This window comes from Podarcis muralis, chromosome 7, assembly GCF_964188315.1.
Source record: "Podarcis muralis chromosome 7, rPodMur119.hap1.1, whole genome shotgun sequence".
NCBI lineage: Eukaryota > Metazoa > Chordata > Lepidosauria > Squamata > Lacertidae > Podarcis > Podarcis muralis.
This window is the reverse complement of record NC_135661.1, coordinates 90,528,154-90,541,210: the sequence shown is the minus strand read 5'-3', so window position 1 is coordinate 90,541,210 and position 13,057 is coordinate 90,528,154. Positions and strand designations below refer to the sequence as shown.

General features: G+C 48.0%; 1 protein-coding gene across 3 annotated transcripts in view; it reads left to right on the top strand.

Moving 5' to 3' along the window:
* Positions 1-801: 801 nt before the first annotated feature.
* The window catches only part of SYNE4 (spectrin repeat containing nuclear envelope family member 4), a 32,902-nt gene continuing 20,646 nt past the window's right edge, over positions 802-13,057 (top strand). The window contains exons 1-3 of one of the 3 annotated variants that reach the window (XM_077932422.1): positions 802-1,605; positions 7,096-7,393; positions 8,957-9,107. In XM_077932422.1, the coding sequence (XP_077788548.1) occupies positions 7,260-7,393; positions 8,957-9,107 (285 nt within the window). In that variant the 5' untranslated portion in view covers positions 802-1,605; positions 7,096-7,259. Of the gene's footprint in view, positions 1,606-1,715; positions 1,857-7,095; positions 7,394-8,956; positions 9,108-13,057 lie in introns of those variants that run through there. The other 2 variants (XM_028741817.2, XM_077932420.1) reach the window with 2 other exon arrangements.

Genomic DNA, 13,057 nt, shown 5'->3' with positions numbered 1-13,057 from the left:
TTTCTTCCCTTCCAGTCCCAAGCCACTTTTAACGCCATGCATTTAATGTGCAATGCTGCACAGTGGTGTCCAAACTTTTTTTCAAAGAGGGCCAGATTTGATGAAGTGAAGGGCCGTGAGGGCCGACCAGAGGGACAGCCAAAGTTGTTAGCCTTATTTTAGGATTTTACCCTGGGAATAAACTGCCACAGGGGCCGGGGATTAAACCAACTGTCAGGTCGGATTAGGCCCCCGAAATGGACTTTGGACATGCCGACAGTCATGGCTTCCCTTCCCCAAGGAATTCTGGGAGCAGTTATGTGTGTGTTTTAAGCCAAAATAAATTGGTTAGTCTTTTGTTGTTTAGTCATTTAGTGGTGTCTGCCTCTTCGTGTCCCCTTGGACCAGAGCACGCCAGGCCCTCCTGTCTTCCACTGCCTTCCGCAGTTTGGTCAGACTCATGCTGGTAGCTTCGAGAACACTGTCCCACCATCTCGTCCTCTGTCGTCCCCTTCTCCTTGTGCCCTCCATCTTTCCCAACATCAGGGTCTTTTCCAGGGAGTCTTCTCTTCTCATGAGGTGGCCAAAGTCTTGGAGCCTCAGCTTCAGGATCTGTCCTTCCAGTGAGCACTCAGGGCTGATTTCCTTAAGAATGGAGAGGTTTGATCTTCTTGCAGTCCATAGGACTCTCAAGAGTCTCCTCCAGCACCAGAATTCAAAAGCATCCATTCTTCGGCGACCAGCCTTCTTTATGGTCCAGCTCTCACTTCCATACATCACTACTGGGAAAACCTGCATGCAGAACCCAAACACAAGAGCTCCCATCCTGTGGCTTCCAGCAACCTGCATTCAGAAACATTACTGCCTCGGACTTGGCAGTCATTGATAGCTTCCTCCTCCACAGATTTGCCTAATCTTCTTTGTACAGCCATTCACATGAGTGGGGAGAGAACGCCATCATTTCTCCTTATTGCTGCGTAAAGATGTACTTTATTCCCTCTCTCTCGCCTCTTCCTTGGTCACTGCAGCCCTTGCTTGCACGGTGCAGAGTGTGTGCTTTATTTTTTGTTCCTTGCAAAGGGAGAAGAAGCACCTGGCTTGTCCGAGGGAGTGCACCGATGGGTTGGGCTCCCTCCCCACACACCCGTGTTACCGTTGGAGAATCAAATTACCTGGCAACCCTCCCTGCTCCTGGTTTCTCTTTGTGCAGGTATCTGCAGAGAGAACACAGCTCACCTGTTGAGGAGGGAGGGCGGAAGTAGGAGGAGGAGCGGCAGAGGTTTGGGGCAGACGTTTTTGGGGTTGCCCTTTTCCACCCTTCGCTTGCAAAGTCCACCCCCTTTCTCCACGCGTCGCTTCCAGGTCTCCATCCATCAAGGTGTGCGCGCCCTGCAGAGGAGAGGATGGAGTCAGCTGCGCCTCTTGCGCGCTCCCCGCTGTGGGTGATGTGGCAACCGCGCTAGGACACCTGTTTAATGATTGACAGGCGCGCGGGAGAAATGCAAAAGGTCAGGCTGTCGATGCAGCCTCCAAGCTTCCCGCAGACACGGGGTTTCGATCTGGCGGGGATCGCTGATCCACACGAAGCTGGGCTGCTTTGCGTGACTCTTTAGAAAGGCAGTTCAGGTAAGTCGCCACCTGCCCGTGCCAACTTTCCAGGCTGAGGCATATTGGCCCCCGGCGTGAAGTGAAACCTTCTACCTGCTCCTTAAATTGCTGTCAGGGTGAGAGTGAAGTGCCATAAAACTTGGCAGCGTTTCAGTCTCGGTTTGCATGATGTCAGACTGCAGTCTTACAGTGCAAGCCCAGCCGCGTCTACTTGGGAGGAAATCCTGTTGAATTCAAGGCAGCTTGCTCTCACCTCTCAGGGAAGCGGGGTGAGGATTGCAGCCTAAATTGCTGGATTGGATGATGTGAAATGCAGTTTATTAAGGAGTCCAAATTAGGCTAGTAGGGTGGCACCTTAAGAGCACATTTGGGGCTGTTTTGGTTTCAGTGCATTAACAGTAAATAGGCAATGAAAATAATGAAGGAGCAGCAATTTGTGTTTTATTAAATTTTGGGTATTATTTGCTTCTTGCAGTTCCTTCAGTTCATTTTTTTTTGGGGGGGGGAGCACGCTTCTCAAAATGCCAGATAATTATAGAGAGGCAGTGTTTACTCAATGGCAAATGAATCACACTCTGTGCATGCTTGTGGGGTATCTCACAATCTCAGGTATTGGCACCCTGGCGTTCCTGAAAGCAGTTTCTAAAGCTGAGCCATAGTACTGGAGGTTTGTGTAGGTCTGGAGAAACAGACAAAACCCAAACCTTTGGTCAATTTCTGCCATTTGAAAACATGCAAATATTGGGGGTGTATCTAACTACTGTGCCTAGTGAGGGGACTGGGACCAGTTTGGAAAACTACAATGATGGCATGAGGCAGAGAGATACAACCTGTTCCATCTTGGGAAATCAAAATGTCATTGCAATATGCTAGAACAATATGTTTGTTGGACTTCTTGGTGGCTGTTTGGCCTATGTGAAATCGCAGACAGCAATCCTGCAGGTGTGGCACACTCTCTCTTGCTGCTAATTATGGGATCGGCAAGGCACACAGTTACCGGGGATAGTTTGCAAAGTCATATTGGCAAGAGGTTTATTTTTATAGGAGCGGATTTTCACCAGAAAGGTTGCATCAAGATTAAAGGTGGATGAGGAATGCAGGCTGGCATTTTGACGGCAACAGCACCATGTGCAAAAGTTTTCATGCAGAAGAACCATGGGTCCCACAGCAAAACATTGTCCAGAGACACTCTGAAACCCTGAAGAGCTGCTTCCGGTCAGTGTGGACAACACTAAGCTAGCTGGACCAAAGCCCTATATTTGAAAAGAGTTTCCTGCCTGTGTCTGTGGTGCCGTTTCAGCTTTGAGGAATGCCTGTTTCTCACTCTGGCTAATCAAACCATATATTTCCTCTGGCACCTTCAGTAGCTTGGATGCTCAATTTTGGAAAACCAGATGCCTCCAATCTACCTAGAGACCACAGCTTTTGGCACGGATTCTGTGCTCCCTGATCCCAGGCAGGCATGGACACCTGTGCGGGAAAGAGACTGAACTCTGTGTACGCTTAGAGCCACTGTCCTGTTTACTGTTGCACCCCACAAACTCTGGATAACAGATCCCTGGCTGGAGCGCCCTGGCCAGCCCGTTTGCAAGGTGCATGCCCTCAGCTACGTGCCAAAAGAGAAGCCAAACAAACCTCTGCGTACACCAATACGTGTTTGCCAAGTCTATTGGCAGGGGATGCTGCAGACGACCCAAGGGAAGCTGCCGCTGTGCTTGCTTTGGTGCCGCAATAATTCTGCAAGGGCCATCAGGGAAACACGGTGTTTGTTTTAGCTGCAGTGAGAATATTTGCAATATTTGAAAAAGTCACAAGGGCTGATAAGGCAGGGCACAGAGAGGGGGGCATCTTCTGGCCTGAGCATAAAAGGGAAGGAGGCTGGCATTGTTCCCAACCATTCCTGTAGCCTTTTGGGAGGAAAAGAGAGCCAGGTGGAGCTTAATTTTTGTTAGGCGTTAATTCTTTTTTTCCAGAGCTAATCATAAGGACAAAAGTACCTTTGAGAATGGGCAAAGTATCTTTTTTCTTTCTTACTAAAGATTAGGAGAAATTTACGGAGCCTGGTTTTCAGATGTGTTGGGCATCCCTGATGGGTTGATGTTGTAGCTTCCTGTTTATGTTGAGAGTAATGGCTGCAGCTCAGTGCTATCAAGCATAATGCATGCAGAATGTCCCAGGTTCAACACTTAACAGCACCCCCAGGTAGGGCAGAGAGAGAACCACAGTCTCAAGCCCTGAAGAGCAGCTGCCAGTAGACAAGACTGAGCTAGTTGGACCAATTGTCTGGATCTATATAGGGAAGATTCCTATGTTGTATTAAATTTTGGGCAGGCCTGGTTGTTAAAAAGAGAGAGGGAGCGGCCAGGGTGATCTCAAACCTATCTGACAATTGCAGACCTCAGGCTGGTGTGCAGGATGAGACCCTCCCTGCCCACAGACTGTCTTGCCAGAGTGGTGGAAGCTCTGGTTATCTCTCGCTTGGACTACTGCAATGCACTCTACGTGGGGCTACCTTTGAAGGTGACCTGGAAACTACAACTAATCTAGAATGTGGCAGCTAGACTGGGGACTGGGAGTGGCCACCGAGACCACATAACACCATTCTTGGAAGACCTACATTGGCTCTCGGGACATTTCCAAGCACAATTCAAAGTGTTGGTGTTGACCTTGAAAGCCCTAAATGGCCTCAGTCCAGTATATCTGAAGGAGCGTCTCCACCCCCATCGTTCTGCCTGGACACCGAGTTCCAGCTCCGAAGGTCCTCTGGCAGTTCCCTCACTGCGAGAAGCCAAGTTACAGGGAACCAAGCAGAGGGCCTTCTCAGTGGTGGCGCCCGCCCTGTGGAAAACCCTCCCACCAGATGTCAAAGAGAAAAACAAGTACCAGACTTTTAGAAGACATCTGAAGGCAGCCCTGTTCAGAGAAGCTTTTAATGTTTAATAGATTATTGTATTTTAATATTCTGTTGGAAGCCGCCCAGAGTGGCAGGGTATAAATAATAAATTATTGTTATTGTTATTGAATCATAGTAATCATAGAGTTGGAAAAAGTACTGCCAGGGGTCATCTAGTCCAACCCCCCGCAATGCAGGAATCTTTTGCCCAAAGCGGGACCCTGAGATTAAGAGTCCCTTGCTCTACTGACTGAGTCACAAGTGGGGAAGCTGCAGTTCTGCAGCAGCAAGGGAAATTCATTCTTTGCATGCTCAGAGGCTATGTCCTTTGTTATTGTTGCGTGGCTACTTCTGGGGCAAAGCTCTCTCGCCCTGAAAAACAACTTCTGAGCTGCGAAGCACCTCACTTCAAATTAAGCCCTGGACCCAAAGCCTACCTTTTAATTTGCAGAAGAGCTGTAGCTCAGTGGAAGAGCTTTGCATGGGGATGTTCCACCTCTGAAATCCTGGAGAGCTGCTACCAGCCAGTGCAGGCAGCAGTGAGCTAGATGGACCTGTGGTCTGACTTACCATAAGGCATCTTCCTGTGATGCAATTTTATATTTGGTGGGCAGGCAGAGGAGACTCACTGCGCATTATCATAAACAAAGTTGTTTGTAGGGATAAATGAGGATCATTTCTCCTAAGAGGAGTCAGTAAAGGAGGTATCCTGTTGCTGAAGAGCTAAATTTTGAGCTTTTACATGGAAAGGACTGTCTCCATGGATAGTGGTGGACCCTCTTTCATTGCAGACTTTTAAACAGAGGTTGGGGGGCATGGGCGTAGCCAAAGGGGGGCAGCTGCCCCCTTAAATCAATAAAAATAAATAAAAATACATAGCTAACGGAGGTTAGAATAGAATAGAATTTATTATTCATACCCCACCCATCTGGTTGGGTATCCCCAGCCACTCTGGGCAGCTTCCAACAAAGTATTAAAATACAGTAATGCATCAAACATTAAAAGCTTCCCTAAACAGGGCTACCTTAAGATGTCTTCTAACTGTCAGGTAGTTGTTTATTTCCTTCACATCTGGTGGGAGGGTGTTCCACAGGGCGGGCGCCACTACCGAGAAGGCCCTCTGCCTGGTTCCCTGTAACTTGGCTTCTCGCAGTGAGGGAACCGCCAGAAGGCCCTCGGATCTGGACCTCAGCGTCCAGGCTGAATGATGGGGGTGGAGACGCTCCTTCAGGTCTACTGGACCGAGGGCATTAAGGGCTTTAAAGGTCAGTGCCAACACTTTGAATTGTGCTTGGAAACGTTCTGCTAACACAAGGTCTGCCCCCCCCCCAACAAAACTCCTGGCTAGGCCATCTGTCAGGGATTCTTCAGCTGTGATTCCTGCACTGCAGGGCATTGGACCAAAGAACCATTTGGGTTCCCTTTTCAACTCCCCAATTCTATGCTTCTATTGTTCCCCCTCCTTTTCTTTTCTTTTAACAGCCTCTGCTCAGACAGTGATTCTCCTGCCTCTTGCGAATCTTGGCTAAATTGCTTCCTTCGCAACAAAACCCACTTGGTCTTTTCCTTCTAACAAAAGGACTGAGTCCTTTTCTTTCTTTCTTTCTTTCTTTCTTTCTTTCTTTCTTTCTTTCTTTCTTTCTTTCTTCCTTGGATGCCAGTTTGAAATGCCATCCCTCCCGCCCTCAATCCAGCACCTCAGAACAGTATTTGTTAATTGTGAAAACCACCACAGAAGAAATAAGCGTGTGTGTGGAATCTGGCTTTGCAGCTTTCTTGCTAAACCTGACATTTCTTTTTCTGCTCTTCTTCCTGCCTTGATTGCCATTTTTGCTGTGCTTTGCAGAGTTCTGCTCAAAGGGATATTGTCTAGTTGGCAAAGGCTCAGAAAAGGGCGACCAGAATTATCATAGTGGGGGTGGAGTGGAGAATCGTAGAGTTGGAAGGGACCCTAAGAATCATCTAGTTCTTTTTATATATATATATAATTTTTTTTGTTAATTTTCAACATATTGTTTTCAACAGTAATTAAACATATTTTAACATCTTATACAATTTCCTCACTTCCATCAATCTCATCTGAAAATTTTCCAATCTGGACTGTGTGAGCCTCTGTTACTGATCTCCTTTTATATCACTGATGGTGCACAGTGGGTGATGCGGAAAATTCTCAGCAGACTTTAAGATAATACTAATTAATGGGTTCCCTGGGCAATAAACCTCCCTGTGTTTATTTGCTTAGAAGCAGATATGTTGTTATGAACTTGGCTACCTAAGTGATAAACTAAAGGAGAAGGAAACTTGGGTGAGGAAGGTTAGTCTTTGCTGTGTCTGGATTTTCTCTCTCTACAATAAATAGGCCTTTGCCCTCGCCCTCAGTGTTCTTATTTCTTAGCCAAGATGTGTGGTGACGCTTAGGTAAATGCACTCTGCACATGCCCAGAGTCCTATCTTGCGGCTCCCCCACCCCTGGGCTAAGCCTGTCAGAAATTGGATTTGACCCCCTTTGTCTTTTCTTCAGATAGACGTTGATGTTGCCCCTTCCTCAAGATCTGCAATAGCTAATTTCTCTCTTTTCCTTTCCTTCTCTAAAATTTAACTGTGCTCCTTCGCAGACAGAGTTGGCGGGCAGATCCTGAACTCGCTCCACGAACTGAAGGGGCCGCCATGTGGCATTCATTGTTTCCCGCGCTGTCTGCAAACTCTCGGATGAGGCTGACGCATCCTCCGCCACAGAGGTAGTCAGCTGAAGCCTTCACACCAAAACTCTGGGCTGAGGATGCAGAGAATTGGCTGGAGGCAGGAAATGCCCCTTGGGGATTGCCACGGATGTGCCACGCTCCGTGGAGAGCAGCCGGTGCCAGAGATGGCTGCTTGCGACCTTTCCGCAGTGTCCGTGGAGAAACGCATCAGGTGAGCTCTTGAAAAAATCTCCCAGTTTTTGGTTAGCGCACTAGGCTAGGCCTTTGGGTGAAGACCCAGAGTCCCTCAGAAGAGGTTTCCTTGCCCACCTGTGAGCAACCTTAACATTTATTTATAATAATAATAAGGGATGCGGGTGGCGCTGTGGGTTAAAGCCTCAGCGCCTAGGACTTGCCGATTGAAAGGTCGGCGGTTTGAATCCCCGTGGCGGGGTGAGCTCCCGTCGCTCAGTCCCAGCGCCTGCCAACCTAGCAGTTCGAAAGCACCCCCGGGTGCAAGTAGATAAATAGGGACCGCTTACTGGTGGGAAGGTAAACGGCGTTTCCGTGTGTGCTGCGCTGGCTCGCCAGATGCAGCTTGTCACGCTGGCCACGTGACCCGGAAGTGTCTGCGGACAGCGCTGGCCCCCGGCCTATAGAGTGAGATGGGCGCACAACCCTAGTGTCTGTCAAGACTGGCCCGTATGGGCAGGGGTACCTTTACCTTTAATAATAATAAATAAATTTTTATTTATACCCCGCCCTTCCCGGTTCAGAAAACCGGGCTTAGGGTGGTGAACAACAAATTTAAAACACTTAAATGATGCAACAAAAAACAGCATGAAACGTGAATAACAATAAATTCAAAATTCAAAAATCAATTTAGAGGGGAAATCCATCCAATAAACATTAGATGATCACCAGGGCTAGCTGGCTAAGTTAGTCCTATTTGGGCCAGCGAGGAGAACAGGGGAGAATTAGCTGTGGGGTCTCAGAGTGGGTGATCTTCATAAAAAGGGGAGGAAGAGGAATAAAAGATCAGGCTAAGTTCAAATTGAAAGCCAGGCGGAATAGCTCTGTCTTACAGGCCCTGCGGAAGGAGGTTAAATCCTGCAGGGCTCTGGTCTCATGGGACAGAGCATTCCACCAGGTTGGAGCCATCACTGAGAAGGCCCTGGCCCTGGTGGAGGATAATCTGACTTCCTTAGGGCCCGGGACCTCTAAACTATGGTTATTCATGGACCTTAAGGTCCTCTGTGGGGCAGACCAGTATTTCTGTACCACCGTATCGTAAAGTGTATCAAGGATGGAGTGCGAAATGCAAAATGGAGTTTTGAGATAATAAAAAAATACAGGCCACCTGCACAGCACGCATTCAAAGCACAATGATACTGTTAAGTTGTGGGTGAACATATCAGACGACACAGCGATTCTTCAAACAGCTCTTGTTTATTCAGAGGCCAGAACAGAACTGAACTGAAGGGCTCAGTCAGCCTGCTTATATAGAGCTCCAGTACAACGTTACTGCAGCAACTTTCTAAAACTATCCAATCACTGAACGTCACTTTCGATCCCTTATTTTTAAAAAATATAAGCTATTTACTGGGTGAGTCCTTTAAAAGAGGCCCCATGGATACAGAATATACAGGGTGAGTCTCTTTTAAAAGACTCGCCCTGTATAAATGTTTTTAAATTCAAGATGGGAGTTCTGGCAGGTGGTTGGTGGGGTAGTCCTTCTTCCCAGAGTCTGCCTTGGTTTCGTGCATTGACGGATCGATTACTCTCCCCTTTCCAGAGAGGAGCAGGCATGGCAACTCCAGAAAGCCTTCCAAGACTTGCTATTCCGCTTCCAGGACTGGCTGTGGGCTGCCGAACTGATGGCTGCCTCCCCAAACTCCTCTCAGGTGTCCTATGCCAATTCCAAGAAAGAGCTGCAAAGGTTCAAGGTAAGGAGGGACCTCCTGAGGGCCGGGTTGTCTGGCCCTTGCTTTGCATACACACCATGCCCTTTAAAGCACACTGCTTCCCCCCAAAGAACACTGGGAATTTTATTGTTGTTTAGTCTTTTAGTGGTGTCCGCCTCTTCGTGACCCCATGGACCAGAGCACGCCAGGCACTCCTGTCTTCCACTGCCTCCCGCAGTTTGGTCAAACTCAGGCTGGTAGCTTCGAGAACACTGTCCCACCATCTCGTCCTCTGTCATCCCCTTCTCCTTGTGCCCTCCATCTTTCCCAGTATCAGGGTCTTTTCCAGGGAGTCTTCTCTTCTCAGGAGGTGGCCAAAGTCTTGGAGCCTCAGCTTCAGGATCTGTCCTTCCAGTGAGCACTCAGGGCTGATTTCCTTCAGAACGGAGAGGTTTGATCTTCTTGCAGTCCATGGGACTCTCCAGAGTCTCCTCCAGCACCAGAATTCAAAAGCATCAATTCTTCAGCGATCAGGCTTCTTTATGGTCCAGCTCTCACTTCCGTACATCACTACTGGGAAAACCAGAGCTTTAACAATACGGACCTTTGTCAGTAAGGTGGTGTCTCTGCTTTTTAAGATTGCCCTTCTCCCAAGAAGCAGGCGTATTTTAATTTTGTGACTGCTGTCACCATCTGCAGTGATCATGGAGCCCAAGAAAGTAAAATCTCTCACTGCCTCCATTTCTTCCCCTTCTATTTGCCAGGAGGTGATGGGACCAGTGGCCATGATCTTCGTTTTTTTTGATGTTGAGCTTCAAACCATATTTTGCGCTCTCCTCTTTCACCCTCATTAAAAGGTTCTTTAATTCCTCCTCACTTTCTGCCATCAAGGTTGTGTCATCTGCATATCTGAGGTTGTTGATATTTCTTCCAGCTATCTTAATTCCGGTTTGGGATTCATCCAGCCCAGCCTTTCTTTCGCTGGATGAATTCTGCATATAAGTTAAATAAGCAGGGAGACAATATACAGCTTTGTCATACTCCTTTCCCAATTTTGAACCAATCAGTTGTTCCATATCCGGTTCTAACTGTAGCTTCTTGTCCCACATAGAGATTTCTCAGGAGACAGATGAGGTGATCAGGCACTCCCATTTCTTTGAGAACTTGCCATAGTTTGCTGTGGTCGACACAGTCAAAGGCTTTTGCATATTAAAGAACACTGCTTCCCCCCAACGAATGTTGGGAATTTTAGCACTGTGAATTGCAGTTCCTGGGATTATTCAGGGGAATCTGTGTGTTTTAAGTGCACTCTGTGTCTTACGCAGCCCTGAAGCTGCAGTTACAGAGCCTTCCTTGCCAGGTACACATTTGATAGCTTGGGATTTGCCAGCCCTTTTATCTTAAAGGAGCAGCGATGGGCCAAAAATAACAAATGAGCGAACAAATGAGGCATTTAGGAAGGATGGGCCACCCTTCCGAGGGGAGCCAGCGGGAGAGAGAATGCGCCTTTGTTCTCTTCCCCACCGACACTTTTGTGTGAATTAACAACTTTTGAAGCCGCAGCAATCCAGGTCACCTTGTGTGCGTGTTTCTGCACGAGAGAGAGGAACGGAAAGATGAGAACGGCTCGCTCAGAAATTCATAGCGCTCAAAGCAAGGCATCTTGACTGCCAGCCAGCAGGTTGAATTGCTAAAATGGAGACGGTTCTGGGACTCGCTTAATTTTTCAGTGGTGCGTTAATTGACATTGCAGCATCACTTATGACGAACACAATTTGCACAGAAATGTTGCAGGCGCTGTGACTTCTGCTGCTTCTGGGTTACACGTCTCTCCCCCTCTTTCTGTTTGCTCAGTATAGGTAATTTATAAAGCACCCATTATTTACTTATTTGTTTTATATCCTGCCTTTTTCTCCAAGGCGCCCACCCTCCTCATTTCATCTCCACAACATTAAGTCAGTTCACTGTGGCTCAGTGGGTCAGTGTGTGTAACCAGAAGGTTGGTGGTTCAAACCCAGCCAGGGATGGCTGTGGGCAAGATGCCTGCGTTTCAGGGGGTTGGACTAGATGGCCTTTGGGGGTCCCTTCCAACTCTACAATCCTATGATTCTAGCTGAGAGGCAGCGAGTAGCCCAAGGTCACCAGCGGTGAGCTAAGCTTCATGGCCATGTGAGGATTTCAACCCTGGTTTCCAAGGTGCTAGTCAACCACTACATCACAATGGCTTTCATCACAGAACCCAGAGATCTGGAATAAATACAAGCCCCACCCTCAGGTTTCACAGTTGAACTGCAACTGTTCTCCAGCCCTGGCCATACGTGCTGGGGTTTTTGGGAGTTGTAGCTCAGGCAATATTTGGAGGGCCTACGGTTCCCTCGCACCTGCTTCACGGTGAGTAAATGTCAGGGGAAGGGAGGATGCACAGCTGTCAGACAAGGACATTAATAATAATAATAATAATAATAATAATAATAATAATGGTAATAATAATAACTTATTATTTATACCCCACCCATCTGGCTGAGTTTCCCCAGCCACTCTGGGTGGCTCCCAATCGAGTGTTAAAAACAATACAGCATTAAATATTAAAAACTTCCCTGAACAGGGCTGCCTTGAGATGTCTTCTAAATGGCAAGTAGTTGTTTATCTCTTTGACATATGATGGGAGGGTGTTCCACAGGGCAGGCGCCACCACCGAGAAGGCCCTCTGCCTGGTTCCCTGTAACTTGGCTTCTCGCAGGGAGGGAACCGCCAGAAGGCAGGCCCTCAGAGCTGGACCTCAGTGTCCGGGCTGAACGATGGTGATGGAGACGCTCCTTCAGGTATAATGCTTTGAATTGTGCTCGGAAACACACTGTGAGCCAATGCAGATCTCTCAGGACCGGTGTTATGTGGTCTTGGTGGCCACTCCCAGTCACCAGTCTAACTGCCAGATTCTGGATTAGTTGTAGTTTCCGGGTCACCTTCAAAGGTAGCCCCACGTAGAGCGCATTGCAGTAGTCCAAGCGGGAGATAACTAGAGCATGCACCATTCTGGCCAGACAGTCCACAGGCAGATAGGGTCTCAACCTGCGTACCAGATGGAGCTGATAAACAGCTACCCTGGACACAGAATTGACCTGTGCCTCCATGGACAGCTGTGAGTCCAGAATGACTCCCAGGCTGCGCACCTGGTCCTTCAGGGGCACAGTTGCCCCATTCAGGACCAGGGAATCCTCCACACCAACCCGCCTCCTGTCCCCCCAAAACAGTCTTTCTGTCTTGTCAGGATTCAACCTCAATCCGTTAGCCGCCATCCACCCTCCAACCGCCTCCAGGCACTCACACAGGACCTTCACCACCTTCACTGGTTCTGATTTGAAAGAGAGGTAGAGCTGGGTATCATCTGCATATTGATGGACACCCAGCCCAAACCCCCTGATGATCTCTCCCAGTGGCTTCATATAGATATCAAAAAGCATGGGGGAGAGGATGGAACCCTGAGGCACCCCACAAGTAAGGGGTCTGAACACTCATCCCCCAACACCACTTTCTTAGTGGGCAGCCAAATTTGAATCTTATAAAGTTGGCCACAATCCTGTGGTTCCCAAAGTTTTTCAGGCCACTGCCTGCTTGGTTCTCAGTGCCCCCTGCCCTAGCCTTTGAAAAGCATTATTCAGGAATAGCAGTTTGCACAGCCCACTAAGGAAAGTAATAATGCGATAATTCAAAACAGTTAACAATTAATTGCATATTTAATCAAAACCCAGTTAAAACAATTTAGTTTAAGTCTACAGAATGGATGGACTTGATCCAGCGATGCCAGCTTTTCAAAGTCTGGTGACCATATACACCTTCGGCACCCCTCTGCCGCCCCCTAGGTAATCCTACTGCCCCCCAAGCAGTGGGTCTGTCCACTTAAGGAACCACTGACATAGCCCAACAACATATCAAAATATATTGCAGAGAGAACACATTTAGAAATGGGTATTTTGAAGGAAATGATTTTGACA